The 20,467-nt window shown below is 40.8% G+C and overlaps 1 protein-coding gene across 14 annotated transcripts in view; it reads left to right on the forward strand.

The window, feature by feature from the left end:
• fbrsl1 (fibrosin-like 1) overlaps positions 1-20,467 on the forward strand; it is a 331,034-nt gene that overhangs the window by 278,171 nt on the left and 32,396 nt on the right. For all 14 annotated transcript variants that reach the window (XM_058069507.2, XM_078789180.1, XM_078789182.1 and 11 more), the window contains one exon: positions 7,510-7,558. In XM_058069507.2, coding sequence (XP_057925490.2) covers positions 7,510-7,558 — 49 coding nt within the window. The remainder of the gene's footprint in view (positions 1-7,509; positions 7,559-20,467) is intronic.

The following is a 20,467-nucleotide window of genomic DNA, read 5'->3' on the forward strand; positions in this document are numbered from 1 at the left end:
GGCTCGCTGTGCATGGCTAATGGGGCGTTTATTGCTAAAGAAGCATTAGTGAATGTCTGAGGTGAAAGGGTGACAGTAGTTGAAGGCCCTGAGCAGGTACTGATAAAAGTGTTTATTGAAGCACGGAGCGACTCCCACATGTACAAAGGAAATCAGCCTGACATGCTTTTACTGATCACAGTGGATACGCAAACAAGCTCAATTCAGTTTAATGATTAGACCATTAGACTATTGCTATGCATTGTTGGTATTAAAGATCGGGTTTAAGTTCCAATACCAGAGTAAGTCACAGAAATCGAAAACTGCAATACTATTGATGGTAGAACAATATCAGCAAACATAGTCAAAAGGAGTATCTTGCACCACACACATGTACCAGTACCTCGTCTCTGCAAAACACTGTTAATGCAGCGACCAGGCATGGACTGTATGAGATTCTGACCGTATGATTGCAAGTAAAATAGTTAATCAATGTATGTTCATCATGTTACATTGTTAGCTTCCCCATCGGTCCATTGTTTACACTCGAGAGTAGCTGTTAGCTTTGAGCACCTTTTCGCTGCAAGGAATAACACAGAACATAACAGGGTATTTCAACAAAGTGACCGCGCTGGACCTCGAGTTTCTCCGATACAGTCAAGAACGTTAAAGGACAGCATTAGTGGTTTTGTGAGTTTTTCAGACCGTCATCTCCCTTGAAACCTGTCAGAGGTCCATGCCTGAAGGTTATGTGCAATGTTTAAAGTTCTGTACTATCCGTCTGTCTGTGAAGCTGTGAATGTGTCAGGATGAATATTTTGTGTGTCTAGAGCAGGGGTCTCAAACTCGCGGCCCGCGGGCCAAATGCGGCCCGCGAGACGCTAGTTTGAGGCCCCCCCACCTTGATACCAAAGTTTAATGTTGAAAATGACAGCTTAAAGCTGTGTGCACACCGGACACAATTAACATGATTTTGCCCCCGCCCATACTGTTACCCTTACCCTGTTACCCCGCCCTGTTTTGCTTTGGATTAGCAATGAAGCTAAAGGCTTATGACGCTGGGTACATATAAATGCAGGAAATGATTTGGAATAAAAGGGAAAATACACGTCAAGATAAAAGCATCTCATCAAACATGTTGTTAAAGTTACGACGCTGCTCCCAGATGGAACCGAGTACGATGCTAACTTGCTAATTGGGTAAAATTATTAAGTTTCATTAATGTTTATGTTAAAGGTTAAATAACTGTTAATACTGTACATTTGAATCTGAAAAAAAATAATTTCTCTACCAACTGTATGTGGTTTCTTATTTGCTGTTTTATTATTATTTTAATAATTTATTGCTGATTGATTGATTTATTGTCTTTATTCTTAATTTGTTTTTTTATCTTATTTTGTGTATAGAAAAATAAAAATTGAGATATTTGAGAACTGGAATGTTTTATCAGATATTTTGGTGTGGAAAACCGGAACCAAAGTACTGAAAAAGTGTAGGGTATAGCAGAAGCAAAAGCATTGAAGATAGTTTTTTTTATTGATTTTTCTTCCAGTTTTTAATAAATGCGTTTTGGTTTTTTTTTTTGAAAACCTGATGCAGCCCGGCTTCACCCAGAACCTAGCTCCGGTGGCCTCGAGGTAAATTGAGTTTGAGACCCCTGGTTTAGAGATAGCAACATTTGCTGATGTTGTTTTGTCATGGTTGCATATTAAAGTAAACAGAGCACTGATATCAAAATTGCATCAGTATCCAAATTCAAGTATTAGATCGGAAGTGAAAACATGTGGATCGGTGCATGACTATTTTAAATGTGCACATACATATGGCGCTATCCTCATAAGATTGAAGATTGATGAGAGTGAAAGTCCAAAACCAATTTCTACAGGACCCTATAAGCGTTTATACCTTCAAGATATGGAACTCACTACCTAAAGTGACAGGAAAATGAAAAATTGGAAGAACTGAGGTGAAGTAGGAAGCTGACAATGATGAAATGCTCGGAATGCAGGGAAACGTGGGTGCTTGTGTCTGTTTCCTAACAACCTACAAAAAAAACACAGCTAAAAATGGCCAATATTTTTGGACATTACTGTATATCACAAGATCCTCAGATCAGCAAATAGCGAAAGGATTATTTTCTTTTTATTACACTTATATCAAAATAAGGAGCAATCCCAAGAATGGGTCTTAACAGAAGACCCACAAGGAAAAAATATAATGCAGGAATTAAAGAAAAAACCTTTCATAGTTTTGTTGCAGTTCATTTTACACTTGTGTGTTGCACCTTTCCATTACACCAGTCACTTATGATTCATGTTAAGACTGCGTTACTTCCTGTTTACTTACTAACTTACCTTTTTATGACATAATTGTCAACATTGGCCTGTGAACACAAGCAACCATCAGCCAACCCAAAGTACGTAGTATGTGCAAAATACGGGTGTTTCATGTTGTCTGAGCATTATAAAATGGGACATTCCCAGTGAAAAGGATTGTATTAGAGCTTGGAAATCCCACTGTACATTCGTACAATCAGGTGTCAATCGGTTTACATAACATTTTATGCGACTTTATTTTACTGAGGTGTGTAAGTGTTAAGATTAGCCGCCTTACCACTTGTCCCGCAGCAATCTGTCAAGATGATAGCAAATGTGTCAAATGCGTCCAAACCAAATGATAAATATAGCCGTCGCAGGCATTAGCGCACAACAAAGCCTTCTAACAGGTTTTTTTTTTTTGTTTTGTTTTCAGAACACAGCTGTTGCAATGGCTCTGCCAGCCTGTGTGTTAAAATTAATTCTTGGCCTGTGAGAGGAGGGAGTAGTGCATGAGATGTACATGCTTGGTTTTATTTAGTCCGCCTTTGCATAAACTCTGGCTGCAGAGAGGAGATGACTTGCTCAGCTCCAAGGTATGCAAGGCATGCAAGGTGGATGGAAAGCTTGGGAATCATGTGATTTAAAGTGAAGAGAGAGAGAGGGGAGGTGTTCTGTGGGTGGAGAGAAATTAGTCTCTCAGCAGTCTTTACAAAATGGGGTTAATTGAATCTGTGTAATTGCTGACCTTTCCATCTTGGTGAAATCACGGGTTTAACTGATCAATGCTTTTCATAAATTCATGCCTTGAAGGTCATTCGAGTGATTATGCCGCCCTCCCTCAGTCAGCCGGCCCTTTTGTGCAATAATTCTGCATGGCAGTGGTTTAATACTTCCAAAAAGCAATTAGCCATGTGTCAGATTGTCTAAATTGATTAGCTTGCAATGGCTTTCAGTACAAGTGATGCAGACATGGAAAATTTGCAGAAAAAATTGCTTCTTGTCAGCAAATGCACTCGCGGCTGTAGTTAACACTTGGAGTCTTCATCTCTGCTATTATTAAGCAATTTGCGGCGCCAATAAGTCAGTAGTGTTCTGGGAAGTTGGGGGGAGTTTTAAAAACAAACAGCAGTGTAATTTGTTATTTGGCAATGCCTAAATCTGGGAATTATAGTTCAGCATGTGGCACTTAGACAAGTTAGCGCTCTGATACTGGGTTTTCTGGCCCAGTTCCCTCGCTACACAACCCCCCTCCCACCCTCTTTCCTTTCATGCCTGCTAAGGAAACGGGAGGCTTTCACAGCTGTTGAGATCTGGGCCCCGGCTGGGCCCTATGACCTCCTTCTTGCTTTTTTTTCTCCCCTCCCTGAGCCTCGCTCCCTTTTTTCTCCATCTCTCCAGCAGCCTCTTTCCTCAGGGAGCTCTTGTGTGGCTCAGAGGAAGCTGAATCATAAAGCATGGCTAATGAATAGAATGGGGAAGGAAAGCTGAGGCCTACTGACGGCCCTCTAGAGAGGAGGCCAGACCCCCTGAAGCCCCAGGCTCAAATAGCAGACGGCCCACAAAAAGGTCAGACTTCCCGCGGCCCGCTCCAAGGGTTTTTGGCTCCTGGGCAATGTGGCTTGAATTTTCCCTCTTAGTGTTTTTACATGGGTACATTTCCTAGATTCCTTCCAAAGAACTAGGTTGCACTTTTATATATGTTTCAAAGAAAGTGAAAAAAAATTGTTGTTCGTGACCTCTCTTCACCACAACCGCAAGCCACTGCAATTGTCAGCTTGGTGAAAAATGTCAACTTGACACGCAAATCTAAGAAACTTCTACACAAACAGCAGTAGGCCAAATCAAGGCTGTGCTTTGACATGCCTTTTTTTTTTTCTTTAAAGCCTTTTGTACGCCAACCTTGTAATTGTGAATTTATACAACTGACTCATGCAGTCTTGGCAGGTTCAAAACACCATATTAAAGCCTCAGTGGTTGTTGCTGATGTTGCTTGGAATCTGTCGACTGGAGAAGAATATAAAACTGCAAGCTCAAAACGCTCACGATAAGGTTGTCGTGTCACATGACAAACTGTTACTTGTCATGTCTCCGGATAGCCGCTGTAGTCATAACAGTTGTTATATTGCCAGTGCTGGCAGTCCCTACCTTGTTTTTGTAACCTTGTGCTACATTCAGCTTTTCTAAGAGCGAGCCCCCGTGTTCATTTGCCAAAACTCCAATCTGATACCAGATTCTTTTTAATCCAGGGCAACAACAGGATATGCTTCTTTAGTCAAAGTTACATCTTTGAAAGCTGGTGTTGTAGCCTGGTACCCTGTTTCTGGTAAAATAAAAATGGCTATGTGTACGTTGCCCTACTTGTTGTCTTTTCTACTAAAGAAGGAAACGGGGAAATGCATCAATTTCGAGTCTGTTCCTCGAAAACTTTGAAAATTAGACAGTTCTCAGAGCACTGAATCACATCAGAGGATTGTTTTGTTTTGCCTGTTATTTGAGCAAGCTTCATCTGTTCATACTCAAAGACTAGATAGGACAGCTCTAGTTCACAATTCCCTAATGGGACAGCACTCATCCTGTTTAGATAGATAGGCTATGTAAAGCAACTAGACACCATCTTATGCTCAAAGACTGGATAGGACAGCTTTAGCCCACAATTCCCCAGATAGGACAGCACTAGTCCTATCTATAGTGGGATTGGACACATAGGACTCCTAGTCCCATCTAAGAAGGCTTCATCAATTCATGTTGAAAGACTAGATAGGGCGGCTCAAACCCACAATTCCATAGATAGGACAGCTCTGGTGCTATCTAGATAGATAGAACAGCTAATCTCATGAACAGTCCAGTTGTAGTCAATTCAATGCCCTGAGAATATACTGTAAAGACCTGCATGAATAATAATATTCACAGGCAAACTAAACAGTTGTTATTTACCCCGTTCTTGCTTCTGTAACATGAACTTGAAGAATTTTAATTACTCCCATTTAGCATTTTTTAGCTGATTTGAACATACATCAGATTACAATTGATTGCATCACATAATCAGTTCACTTTTACAATCAGTAACTGTTACATTTGTTCACTTCCTGCTTTCCTAATATAGTTTAAGTTTTTTTTTGTTTGTTTTTTTTGTTTATTTTTTTTTTTATTTTTTGTCCCGTACCGAAGTACAAGGTGATATGACCATCCAATGACATAATGTGTACCATAGTAAGTGTCAATATAGTGATATATATAGCACATCATGACTGGTTCAAGACTCTTCATCCTTGTATTTAGCAAACATCAACTGCTTGTATTGTTTCTTGAATTGGCTCATCGTTGTGCATTGTTTGAGTTCCTTACTCAATCCATTCCATAGTTTGATTCCACATACTGAAATGCTATGGCTTTTTAACGTAATCCTAGCATATAAGTGTTTCAAATGTACTTCTTCCCTGAGATCATATTTCTCCTCTCTTGTAGAGAAGTATTGGATGACATTTTTAGGTAATTGGTTGTTTTTATATTTGTTGTATGTATCTCTCTGACATTGTAACTTCCATTAAGATGATAATGTGCCGTTAAGCTGCAGCAAAGCAAAGTGTTGCTCTCATACAGCTTTATTTTGAGTACACACACAGAGACAAACAGTGCAGAGAAGCGCAACACAGTGGCCATGTAGGAGAAACTGGGAGTTGTTGGAGAGAAGAGGACATCCTCAAAACACTTGTGAACAACTAAGAGTGATGCCAAGGACGGCCATCTGTGTTTACAAAATCATTTGCCTCCACTTTCTGCCTCTCTTGTGCTCACTCTGATTCACTGTTCATTTGTTACATATGTTCCCATTGTGCTATGTAAAATACAAGCGTAACAGTTAAGGGCACTTGCACCCGTTGAGTGGAACATATGCTCTTGCAGCTTGATATCCAGTATTTTTGCAGCCCAGATGAGGGGAGGGACTAGAGCAGGGGTGGGCAAACTACGGTCCGGGGGCCACATCCGGCCTGCCAAGTGTTTGAATACGGCCCGCCCAATCTTTCCAAAGTATTTCATTTAAACTCAACATACAACCTGGCATCATGGCCTGAGCCAACCTTTTGATGGTTTTATCAATTTCGTTTTTTGACATGGTCTGTTGTTTACAAAGTGCTCCTGAAAAAAGGGACACAAGCACATAATAATAATAATAATTATTATTATTATTATTATTATTATTATGAGATTATTATAATTATTATTAGAACTATTATGATTATTATAATTATTATATTAATGCTAATTATTATATTAATGATATATAATATTATTGTTATATTTGCATATTTTACATAATAATAATATAATAATTATTTTTTAATTTTATTGTAATTATTATAATATTTTATTTTTTTTTAAATATTAAAATATAAATATAAAATAATAAATAATAATAGCAGATTGCATGACAATTTTACAGATACAATAATACCAGGTGGACTGTTACGTGTAAAATATATAGTCTGCCCCCCCCCCCCCCACCCCCCCCACCCCGTAAATTCTGTCATATCAATGCGGCCCGCGAGTCAAAAAGTTTGCCCACCCCTGGACTAGAGCCTTGCGGGACTTTTAAACAAAGACTATGCATATTCCGTCATCTTAAGCATCTTGAGTTGTATACGGATATGTGTGAATTGACTAAAAATAAGAAATAACACAAGGTGTACTCCGCGTCTGGGCTAGGCTCCAGCATACTCCCGCAACAATAATAAGAACAAGTGGCTTAGAAAATGTATGAGATGCATGACGATATTGTATAAGGAAAATTATTTTCAGGTTTCTACTACTACTATTTATGTTATTGTATAGATTTAGTTGTTGGTGTTGCATTAAAATGCATTAAAATGTCATCTTTTTAAACACCTGCATATATGCAGAATAGTTTTAACTGCAGCATAGGACCTTTCTGATGTCCTTGTGTTACATCTTTAAAGGATTTTCAGGTGGCCCAACAGTGCCACCTAATGTTACATCACCAAAAGCAAGTCAGGGACCATCGGGTACACATACAGTGTTGTTGTTAGGCACAGAGACATGTCTTCTGAGCATTTAAACCATACTTTTTCAACTGAATAAGCCTTAAGATTAAGGTTTTTGATGAATAACCTAATTATCTGAGAGCGGGTTGACTGGAGTTTGCCGCTGAGCTCAATAGACTAATCTGCTAAAGCTCTGCCTCTTCTTTTTCCAGGTGTCTGATGTAGGATCAGAGAGGATCTTTTCTCACACCACACCCAAAGGTAAGAGCCTGCTGCTTTGTCAGTTCTCCCAAGGGTTTACATCACTGTCTGATTCATGCAAATGACAACAAATGTATTTGCAAAGAAGTCCAAATCTCCCCTCCCCTTGCTAATCCTCCATCCATCATTCAGATTTAAATATGAGCAGACATAAACAGAGTCAAGTGAATGCATATGCGCACCTTTTGCCATGGAGCAATGTTTCCTGGCTGACACAGCCAGAGGCTTAGCCCTCTTACATATTGGTTCATTAGAGGGGATTTAGAGCCTCTCTGCCACATGCTCCCAGAAATGGGAACTTCCCCTCAGGCAGTACAAGCTCTCCGACAGCAGGCCTGAGCCATAATGGATGCCAAAGAAAAAGAAAGAAAGAGCTTTGTCAGCCCCTCGGTCTGGGTGTGTGTGCCCGTACTGTATGTGCTCTGCTGTGGCACTGCACTGCAATAAACACAAAATTCAATCGTGCATACCGAGGAGGGTGTTGAATTGTTAAGTTGGGGATACGGGGAGTTCAAGGGAGGAGAGGCGCAATCAGACTTCCGGTGGCAAAATAGCAGCATGCAGACCACGTCTCCCTGAGGAGTCATAACCTGGGAGCAGTTCCATTAACACGAGCGGAGCGAGTGGTAGATGGAAGTGGAGGGCGGTGCAATAAACGGTCATTTTAACAGACTTTATGCTTGATTTCAATGTAGAAGACACATTGCCATGATTTGTTGTGTCACACTAAGGTTTACAATGGTTGAACCTTTTGTGATCACTTTTGACATTTATTTTTGCATTATTTGTATGCATGCGGTTATCAAAGTCCTGCTCGTTTTCCTTAATATACAGTAATTCTCTAAAATGCACATTGGACAGCAATCCCTTGTTTATCACGGTTAATTTGTTGCTAACCTGACAATTTTGTACTCATAAATCAATATTTTGTAGTTAGAGCAGTGGTTGTAATATGGCTCTTAATATTATTAGAGTCCCCGAGACATGAAATAACACCCCTATAGTCACCTTTACACTTGTGTTGTCCAGTTTTTCTTTAAAAAAAAATGTATACCAAAATGTGCCGAGTTTATTAATTATTCCGGCTGCGTTTTTTTCAGCACATGGTCAGATGTGGCGTAACACGCAGCTCGAGACATTCTTCGGTTTTAAAAATTGAGGCGCGCAATCGGCACTGGACTGCTGCAGATTGTTTGTTTTTGATCCAAACTAAATTTCAAGACTGGACGAACAAAAAACTCACAATACGGAGTTATTCCAACAAGTGAAAGAAAAACTCGGGGAAGTCGGTATCACGTGATGTTGGTGTTTACGCTTTACTGCGCATGCCCCATTGATTCTATTCTGTTTGAATATAGCGCCGCATGTAGACACGAGATTGGAATATTCCTTTCCATGTATACTATTGTTTTGGGAAAAGTCATTCGGAAAGAGGAAAAACTCCTCATGTAAACGTGCTATTATCAGCCTGCAAACTAAGTAACCCTTGCTAATGCGCACACAAGGTTGACAATGGCATTACCTCTACACAATCTAATTAGAGTCTACTCTAATTGCCTTGTAGATGAACAAGATCCTGTTTGGTTAATATAGAATGGTGTCAGATTACAATTAGTGGCGAGAAAGTATGAGACATGAACGTAATCAGCTGTTTGATGAAGTGATACAACGACATTGACGAACATTTCAATGTTTTTAGTTGTAAATGACTCTAGGGCAAGTGTTTGTTTCTGTATTTTTTTCTCCTTGTATATTTTGGGTTGTATGTGTTCTACAGAACAGCCCACAGGCTGTTTTCCTCTGGTTTCGAATGTGGCGTATGTGTCCCATTACTGGTCTTGCACACAATCCTGTGGGACCAATGAAAAGCCTGCTTTCCTCTGATCAGCAGGCACATCAAGCTGTTGGCGGGTAGACACTCAAACAGATGCACACAAACATTATGGCATACATGCATATTTAATGATGTGATGATGTTTGTCTTACAGTTTTCGAGGCAGTGATTTACCCCCGCTTTGCTTGTTTCTCAGAATTGTCCTTCTTTGTGAACTTTACTTGGGTTCACAGTTATGTGTACAAACACTTGAGGTTAAACCCAAATTGCACACATGTCCACAGTCTGTCAGGGTAATGAGACAGTTCAGTTTTAATAGAAGAGAGCAAAGACCAACATTGTAATCAGTGGCAGTAAAACACTGTAATTATGCTTACGGAACCTGGTTTGGGGGAAAACCCAGACCTCTACTTCTGTCTCTCATATTAACATTTTGTCATGTCTACAATGTCGGTCTTTTGACAACCTGATATAAAGGCAAAATAAGTGCATCTGTCATAAAGCGTGCTACTCTCTGAGGGTGTTGTTACTAAAGAGTTAGTTCTTCTTGGTTTTTATGACCAAGCAGCAGAGTTATTATATAACTGTCAAAGGTTTTGGTTTATTTCCTGTCTTAAACCTCCTGCTAAATATCGATTTCCTGGAGGATTGCACCTTTAAGTAAACACACTCAAGGCTACTCTTATTGAATTGGAGGTCAAAGTTGACTCTTGTCGCTCGCTTGAAGGCGAATAGGAAGCTAAATGTAGCGAGCGAGTGAGCAAGTACAGACACCTCCGCATAGGACGCATACGGTAGACCAGGGGTCTCAAACACGCGGCCCGCAGGACACTAGTTTGAGGCCCCGCCTTGATATGAAAGTTTAATTTTAGTGTGGCCCGCGCAAGTTTGATATGGATGCTGTATGGTATCATGTACCCAGAAAAAATTATTACGTTTGATTAATGTTCATGTTAAAGGTTAAATAACTGTTAATAGTTATCCTCCCTATCCGTGTGGAAGTGGTATGTTTTTGGCTATTTAGGTTTAAAGGAAATAACTTGAAGGCTACCGTTTAGGTCGCTAGCTCTCTAGTTTGCGAGTTAGCATGTGTCTCAAGACCCTGCAGTTGCGCAATATGTTGTAAATTAAAAAAAAGTATAAATGTGACTATAGTCGTGTTTTGTCATGTCTGATATGAAAGTTTAATGTTAGTGTGGCCCGCGCAAGTTTGATATGGATGCTGTATGGTATCATGTACCCAGAAAAAATTATTACGTTTGATTAATGTTCATGTTAAAGGTTAAATAACTGTTCATAGTTATCCTCCCTATCCGTGTGGAAGTGGTAAGTTTTTGGCTATTTAGGTTTAAAGGAAATAACTTGAAGGCTACCGTTTAGGTTGCTAGCTCTCTAGTTTGCGAGTTAGCATGTGTCTCAAGACCCTGCAGTTGCGCAATATGTCGTAAATAAAAAGAGTATAAATGTGACTATAGTCGTGTTTTGTCATGTCTACAGGGCTCTAATAATGCTTTGTTAATTTTAATCTGAAAAAAAATAATTTGTCTACCCACCAACTATATGTGGTTTCTTAAGTTTTTATTATTTGCTGTTTTATTATTATTATTATATTCATTTATTTATTACTGATTGATTGCTTTTCTTTATTCTTGATTTGTTTATTTATTTTTAATCTTATTTTGTGCAGAAAAATAAAAAGTAAGATATTTGAGAACAGTGGAATGTTTTATCAGAGCTTTTCTTGTAGAAAATCCGAACCAAAGCAAAGTTTATTTATTTTTCTGTTTTTAATAAATGCGTTTTTTTTTTTTTGAAAACCTGATGCGGCCCAGTCCCACCCAGACCCGAGCTCCAGTGGCCCCCAAGTAAATTGAGTTTGAGACCCCTGCAGTAGACACTTTCAGGCCAAACATTTCACAACTCTGCGTCTTGGATTTTCTTTGTGAACGTGTTGAATGTTGTATGTGCTTTGGAGCTGAAACTTGAAACAGGAGTGACTCACAGACAGATTTGTGGGTTTGCCTTATTACTTATCTAAGTGGTTGCAAACACTTTTCTGTGAGCTATGGGAGGTTTTTTTAGAAGTTCGACTGCAGACTTACTTATCAGCTATTATTGCTAACTGTATACTTGAGTTTGCACATGCTAGCTAGGTGATACCTGCAGGGTAGTAGCATAAAACCGCAGAGTGTGCAGTCTTTCAGTCGAACCTAGGGCATTTTGGGATAGCAGAGGAGAAAGATTTGTCGAAAACCTATTTCTGAAGTGGATTTGTGCCCTTGTAATCCTGATTAATTTTGACCCGTTGTGCTCATTTTAAACAGAGCATTACAGTAAGCGTGAACACAGCAAGCTCCGGGGTGAAACCAGGAGCTTAGCGGCTTTGGGAGGCTTAGCTGCAGATGGCATTTTAAGCCGGACTTAATAAATTGTTTCCATTAAACTTACCGGCCCACACATACTGGATTAGAAGAGTGGAACAAAGGAAGGGAAGACGAAGGAGACACACAACTGCCATCATGCACATCTGACTCTCTGCTGACATTTTCCAGAGGCCGCATGAAAGGTGAACGCTAAGTACTTGTGCTGCGTTCAAGGACTTGTCAGTGATGTCAGACCCATTTGCTTAATTGACATCAAAATACACAAGCAACAAAGATTCATCAACAACTTAGTTATCTTCTGTTTATATACAGTATATAATAAACGCATTATCAATGCTGTAGCTTAGGAATTTTGGACCTGCCTAATGAAGGTATTTGCTCAATTTTGCTAGCTAAAGATAAAAGCATACACGCACCTACACACAAAAAAGAGGACTAACGTGACATCTGACAGTTAAGGTGGAAACATCGAGTACGCATATGACAGCTTGCTTTGCAACAAAGGAAAAGCAGAATGTAAAAGACGCCTTGATGCCCCTGCAAAGGAAAGATGCCTTGGTGCCTCTGCAAAGGAAAGAAACGAAAGCAGAAACACCATTAAAGCGGTTCAAGCAAGGGCAGTGGCGAAAGCTGATTGGTCCAGGACTCCAGCCTCAGGACTCCAGCCTCAGGACTCCAGCCCTGAGTGTATAAAAGACCGGGCAGGGAAAGGAAGGGGCGCTGCAATAACACCTGCTTACTTGTAGGTATACAGGGACTGCAGATAAGCACGGACGTCTGTATTAGGTATTTTTGTCAGGAATAAATAATCTGGTTCTCATTCTATAATTTGGTTCTTTAAGATTCCCTTATCCTTTATTCGAAAACCCACTTAGAGTCCTCAGGGGGAGGATTTCTACACTATATGCAGCCAATCTCTGCTATTGTGGTCTATCAATTCTTTATGGTGGAACCCCACCTCTGCCCTCGTCTACTCAGACTTGCCTCCTTCCCCCATCGTCTCAGAGCTAGGCTCTCATTATGTGCTACACAGTCCATAGTCCCTGTGTCGAATCGCTAATCAACCACCCTGTCTGCAGGTCTGCTCTCTCAATAGGTGCTGAGTGGCCTTTGTTCCGCCACCGCTGTTTGCTGCATGTCAATAAAATGTGTTATGACCTCCCCCTCCTCCTCATCCCTTACCTTGGCCAGTACCGTTTCTCCAGTACAAGCTTTCAGGAAAATGAAATGCCATTTTCAACTGCTGGATTGTGAATGCCAGATAAGCGAGAAGGTGGAGGGGGGGGGGGGGCGGGTGGAAAGGGAGCAGCAAGGTCAGGTGCAGGGGGATTGAGGGCAGTTCAGGCATATTGAAGTAGATGAGAGAGTGTGTTTGTATTCGTACCGGCAGCTCTCCTCTGGCCAGGTCAGTGTTATGTATCACTAACTTCAGTGACCGTAGTTCACCTTTAGCTGCCTCTCTCTTCTATTAAAGACTGAATGGAGTATGCCCTTCTGACCAACTAATCTGTTTTTCTGCCCGCATTCAGTTAGAATAGAGCAGAGATTGATGAAGACTGTGTCTGGCAGCAAGCTTACTGGAGGGCATGTTAGGGGAAAACCGTTAAAGTGGTTTAACGTAGCCAGATTAGCAGACCTATCACAATTTGCATGACAAACTTCAGGTGGCTTCCAGAAAAATGAAAACATTTGAACTGACATTAGTTTGAAAGACTGTTATAGTGCACCAAGTAGGTATATTAATGCATGGTTTCAGAACTTGCTATGAATCCCATGAAGCACATTTGCAATGAACAGATTGTCATAAGTGTTCTGGCTAAATTGGCAAAAAAAACCTTCACAAATATGAACAAAGGACTCCCAAAGAGGTGTTCCAAATGAAGTGGGCTATTTCTCATCAAACCTCAGTTCTCATTGGATCCCAAATAACTGGAACAGTAATAAAACTTAACTTATTTTCTGCACAGGAGCCCACAATATTAAAAAAAAGAACCATCCAGTACATGTTCTGTATTCATATTCAGTTTATTACTCTCATTGAGTATTGAGAACCAGTATTTTTCTCATATGAATGCTTGCCTTATTGATAGTACTAATGGTGTTTGTCCGGCCAACCCTTTCGAGGAGATGAAAATAAATATGGGGATGCCTGGCACAGATAAGCCCTATGTTTAATTATTAATTGAGCCATTACTGACTATGATTGCCTTTTTTGATTTCAAGTAAGAAGGCAACTTCAGGGACAGGAAACGCAATTACACAATTCCCAGATTGCCGTGGTGCCCATCATTTGAGCATGAGAGAGAGGAGTAAAATGAGTGGAAAAGTCCCAAACAGGGACACAATCACAAGCTTCCTGGTACACTGTGATGGGCCTTGGATTGTTGTAATTTATTTCCAAGATTTATAGTGTAAAATGGAATTGCAGTTCCTCATATGATGACCGGCCGTTTTATAGAATATTTACTCATTTGTCATCAGTTCACTGTGTCTGTGTAGTGTGTGTACAGATCGCAGTATGGATTAAATATTAATTGTGTTCAGGGTTGAGAGTCACAGCGGGTTAAGCCACAACAACGTCTGTCAGGTCAATCTATCTGTTAGTCATTAAATGTCAAGATACTTGACACTTGTCTCTAAATTGTCAATAGGTGTGAATGTGAGTGTGAATGCTTGTTTGTCTATATATGGGTTTTGCCCAGCCATCTTGCCCAAAGACAGGTAGGATAGGCTCCAGCATACTTGCGACCTTAGTGAGGACAAGCAGTATCGAGACTTTAACATCTTTGCGTGCTTATTAGTATCAATAGTTCAGCTTTTTCCCATTACATTGTGCCTTTTCCTCTATTTTTCCATTTTGCTTTTTTGTTTTTAAATTATTTCTACAATGTGCAACAAGACCATTAACCATTGTGGCGTTTGCATGTTCTCCCCGGGCATGCATGGGTTTTCTCCGGGTACTCCGGTTTCCTCCCACATTCCAAAAACATGCTAGGTTAATTGGCGACTCCAAATTGTCCATAGGTATGAATGTGAGTGTGAATGGTTGTTTGTCTATATGTGCCCTGTGATTCGCTGGCGACCAGTCCAGAGTGTACCCCGCCTCTCGCCCGAAGTCAGCTGGTATAAGATGCAGGGCTTAAATTAGTTTCATTTGAAACATAAATGAAGAAAGTTAAAGTTAACATTAAAGGGGACCTATTATGCTTTTTCCACTTTTCCGACCGAATGGTGCTGAAGCCTTTAGAGTGTGCATACACGGAGCAAGGTTGCTAATACCCTTTTCCCACAACAATCAGTGGGTCTACCCGATTTTATTAAACACTGGTAGTCCCGCAAAAAAAGTGTAATGATCATATTACACGTTACCGAGGCTGTAGAAACCTAACGCTAAAATAATAAAGCTACTTACCATTGAGAGACGTATTGAAGTAACCTCTTTTGTTGAGAAATTTGGGACTGTCCAGTCCTTCTCGATCAGATTCTAATCTAGGGGAAGCACGAAATCCAAGAAATACAGCTAGAATAGGTGCAGATTCTGGAAGATCTAGAAAGCTTTCTGTGCTGGTAATCGCGTGTAGCCGCCCTATAGGAGTCCACAACTCAATACAGTTTGGTAGCGACGGTACGAAGGAGATTGAGTGACAATGGTCTGCAGCCAGTCAGGATGCAGAATACAATGCCTCAGCCAATAAGGACTGTTGTGGCTGTCTATTGGCTGTTGAAGGTCCCCAATTGCTGGTACGGGCACATAAATACTAAGACAGCGTGATCTGTACGTGTCTTCCACATATACGTAAAACCCTCTACTGGTAGTGAATTCAAATAACCAACACAAAGTACAACAGAGCACCTATATAGCACTCTAATACACTAAAAGGATGCAGAACACAATGCATATTTTATATGCTGTTTGAAAAATATTCAAAATTACAGTTAAAAAACAAGCGAAACAACAAATCCGCGAAAGGTGAAAGGTATGTTTACCTTGTCTGGTGTCTTGTGAGTTTGCTTTTACCACAGCTGACATCCTGTCAACAAGGAAGTTCCATCTGTTATGGACGTATGATCCTTCTTTTTTGGGGGGTTTGTAGAGATAAAGGAACACATTTCCAAAGGATAGCTGTAGAGAGCAGTGGCTCTCATCACATCATCCGTCTAATCTTAATCCTCCTCCTTCTCAGTAGCGGCTCAGCCAGCTGCAGCATAGAAAGCATTTTCATTGTTTACTTGAAGGAATGCATGACCAGTGTCTTATCACTGCTGTCAGGCCTGAAATGTAAAGCATGTCGTTTGTGATCACTTCTGTGTTTTCTTGCTTTTAATCCTTTATTCAACCCACTCTGCCAGTGACAGTTTTTTTTTTATCTTCCTCTCCGCATTTGTTTTAAGATTTCACATTCCCTGTTATGTGCATTTTAAGCTCATCTGTGTTAAGTGGTACAGAGCCAATGTTGTTTGCAGATGACGCTCTAATACCCATTTGTGTAGCCAGATGGTAAGCGATTGTGGCCAAACACAACACTTGGATAATGTTCAATCACTGGCAAGGGGACAGGCGTCAACCCATTCTTGTGATGGATGTGAACATGTTGGGAAGCTATTCACACAGTTAAAGATGAGAAAACATTGCCTTCAATAGAAAGGATGTGAAACGCTTCAGATTCTATGACAGACAGAAACACCCATAAATGAGAAACACAATTCTAGGGAGTGGAAAAGGAGTTGAACCAGATTCCATATCAAACAGCAGTATTTGCCTGTACATAACATAATTTTAAGTGCATTTGTCATACCTTTCAAAATGTTTCTGTAAGTGGCATTTAAGAGTCACTCAGTCTCGAAGCAATTCCACAGGCTTGTTCTACAAGTGCATTTTTGGTGGCGGTTTAGTGCGAGTCCGGTTATTAGGCCTTAACTCAACACATGGTGAAAGCAGTCAGCTGACATGGTCCACTGAAAAAAGTCCTTGTGTTTAGTCCAGATTTTACTGGGCATAAGCATCATTAATCATCCCTTGTGGTTGTTAACAGGCGGGCCGTAGTTTGTCGGACACAAGGGTCTGCTTTTTGGCAATTTCAGTGAAGGTTTTTAAAAAAAAAAAAAAAAAAAAGAACATGCACCGTGTGGTCTCCTACAGTATTCAAACAGTCATCTGTTTTACTGTTGTTTTTGGCTACTGGTAAATCCCCTGCTCTGGGCCTTGGTGGTGGGGCCCCTTTTGGCCTCTGACTAACTGCAATGTGCCATTCAGCAGACCATGGGGTCCAACCTCCCTGGTTGTTGGGTTTGTGCTGTAGGACTGTGATTACAAGGTTGTTTGCTTTGGGAAGCATAGAGCAATCATTGAAATCCGAAGCAGAGCGTTATAACTGATATACTCGTATCTGTGTGTGTGTGTGTGTGTGTGTGTGTGTGTGTGTGTCCCTGTCTCGACATGTTATCATAATTACCAGTGATAATACTGTGACAGTTTGAATGGGTCACTTCCCATTTAATTTATCTAAATGTAATGGCCTAAAAATAACGCTGCTCAATATTGGCTTCCTTACCAATGAGGTACGAGGAAAGAGTATCTATGGGGGTCTGTCGCTAACACCGATCACTCCTACCACGTTAAAATTAAATCTTTTTTATCTTTGCAACACTTTGAGCAAGTCATGCACGCTTTTATTTCATCACGTCTGGACTACTGTAATGCACTTTACTCTGGAATTAGCCAAAAGTCTCTCTCCCGCTTACAGTTAGTCCAGGACTCTGCGGCACGGTTTTTAACAGGAACCAAAAAAGGGGGAGCACATCACCCCAATTCTGGCCTCCCTGCATTGGTTGCCTGTTCGCTTTAGGATTGATTTTAAGATTTTATTGTTTGTTTTTAAGGCATTGAATGGGCTGGCCCCCATATACATCTCGGACCTCATCCAAATTTACTCTCCAGCGCGGTCACTGAGGTCCGAGGGCCAGCTCCAACTTGTGGTGCCTAAGACGAGACTTAAGACCAGGGGGGACCGAGCCTTTTCTGTGGTTGGCCCCAAACTATGGAACTATCTCTCCCCTCCCAAGTAAAAAAGGCCCCCAACATTGAAAGCTTTAAGTCTCGTCTTAAAACCCACTTTTATTCTCTGGCTTTTAACTCGGAGTGAGTCGTATGGTCCTGTGTCTTTTAGTTCTTCGTTTTTATTGTAATTGGTTTTATGTTTTATACTTGTATTGCTTTGTTTCTTGTTTTTAATATTTTAATATCTATTTTACTATTTTGTAACGATCACGCCCTCCTATAGAGGTAACGAGGCTACAACGCAAACAAGAAGGTAGCGGGGGGAGCGGATATCAGCTGTAAGAAAAAGAAGGAGCCGAAAGCCGAAAATGCTGGGTTGCCACACCACGGCAGTTTAATTACTCCAAAACCAAACCCCGCATGTCATCCCCTCCCAACCAACCTAACCAACTAACTAACTAACGTCCCACCCGCCAACAAAGACAATCATGAAACACCCAAATTAATCCCGAACGTTTACCCCCAACCCCGAAAGTGTCCCAAAATTCCCCCAAGAGTCAGTGCTTGTCCTCAAAACAGAGGTGAAAGCCGCAGTTCCACTCACGGACGCGCATCCACTTCTCCTTCCATTCCCTGGGTCCGGAACCTTGCCCAAAGTTCACTACTTCAAGCCGAGAGGGAAAAGGAAATCCCGTCAGGTGTCGCTTGACAAAGTTGGTCCTCGTGGCTAAAACACCGGCTCTCAGCATCCCATTCGGCGTGTGACGTCACAAATCTTCTCTTTCCCAACCACCCCGGCGCGCTGGATGAGTCTCCTTAAATACGCGCCCTCTACAGGCGCGTCTTCTCACCGCAGTCGCTCTTGCAGATGCATGTTTACACCGATGACGCAAGCATATATAGTCCTGTACCTGTTCCCCTGTACAGAGATTATGGCAGTAGTTTTTTTCTTACAGCTGAGTATAACGTAGTGACGCATTTATGGACCCCACTACTTTTTAATTTTACTAGTCTGTGCAGCACTTTGGAAACTCTGTTTATAAAATGTGCTATATAAATAAAGTGGATTGGATTGGATTGGATTGGATACGACGTGTTCGTATTCGGTGGCAGACCAGGTGTGTTGCAATGTGTTTATGAATGAGACTAAACAGGTGGCAGCACATATAAATGAATGTATGAGAAACCTGTGCATATCCTGTGATTAAAAAAAAAAACATTAATGATTGCGCATATCAAATGATACAGATATTGACTCATCAGTTTTTAAGTAGAGACTGGCCGCTGAACAGCTCGGTTCCTTATCAGCTGTAACACATGTCATTTGCTTGGCAGCTTGGCCCTCTGCTGACCTAATCCTGGTAGCAGGTGCCATTGGAGCTCAAGAAGTGGGGTTTTGTTTTTCAGAGAGAATGGGCCATCTGGGTCTCGATACTTTATGGTGCTTAAAACACACTCTCAAGTGTGACACTCCCAAACACGCACCTTGACAATAATCTAAGAGCTGGCAGCAAAACGGAGAGGGGAGGCTTTTTGACAAGAGTTTACAAGGTTTGATGCGGTGTGGCATCTCCACTTCGACACGGATTCATGAAGTGAGTCACACGCTCAGGGGGTTTAATTTGGAACCCTCTAATGCTTTTCAGTGTTGTTTTGTCTTCTGCTGTCTGAAATATGTCAAGCACATTTGTTTTGTCTTGGGTTTTTTTTTTGTTGTTGTTTTGGCACCGGCCTGGCTTGTTTGACACTTTTCGGTGGCCCATATGTGTGTGTGTTTCTGGTGGCATTTGTTGCATTTCACATAGACATTTGGCTTTTTTTTCATCTATTCCTGGTAAAACCAGGAATACCATTGGTAAAAATATGCCATATAGACAATATTTAGTATTTTGATCACAAAACCCATAGGAAGTGAAAATGGCAGGACATAAAGCCGATCCCCCAGGGCCACAAATAAATGTTTGTATAAAAACACTTGGATTTTGATGCACCTTGCTTATCATTCTAGAACAGCGGGCCTCTCCCAAACTGTTCCCACAAAATTGAAAGCAAACAATTGTACAAAATGTATGTTTAATATTCAAGGGAAAGTAAGGCGTATAGTAGAGCTCCCGGTTGTTTAATTAATTAAGAACTCTTTCTGTACACATTTCTTCATACAAAAACATACACACAATTTTTTTCATTTTTTCTCTCCAAAAAATGATTAACCATACCTTGACCAATGTATGTATATGTATACATAGAAGGCAGCTCTCGGTGGCTCATGACCATTATTAAGGCAAAATGTGAGCTCTGTCACGTCTTCAACAGCTGCTGTTTTGTCCCAGTATGTATAATTGCCCAGCAGCACCCCAGGAGCACCCTCCTATAGAGCAAGCAATGATTTACAACAGTGTGTCTTAACTACTCAGTGTGTTCCCTTGGGGGCTTCCAGACTGAAAACTGAGCACTTCTGATATTTTCAAAGAAACTACCCTCAGATCAAATACAAGGAACATCTTTGTCCTACTACTATATACAGTAACAACATTTTTGCTGATTTTAATGCATTTTTGAGTGGTTTTTGTTATTCTTTTATTGAGTTATTGAGTTGTGCACTCCTATAGAGCAGCCACACACAATAACCTGCACAGAAAACTATGTAGAATTTCCAGAATCTGCACCTATTCTAGCTGTATTTCCGCCTCCTA

The sequence above is a fragment of the Doryrhamphus excisus genome, linkage group LG3 (genome assembly GCF_037039965.1).
Source record: "Doryrhamphus excisus strain RoL-2023G ecotype Guam linkage group LG3, RoL_Dexc_Guam_v1.1, whole genome shotgun sequence".
Lineage (NCBI taxonomy): Eukaryota > Metazoa > Chordata > Actinopteri > Syngnathiformes > Syngnathidae > Doryrhamphus > Doryrhamphus excisus.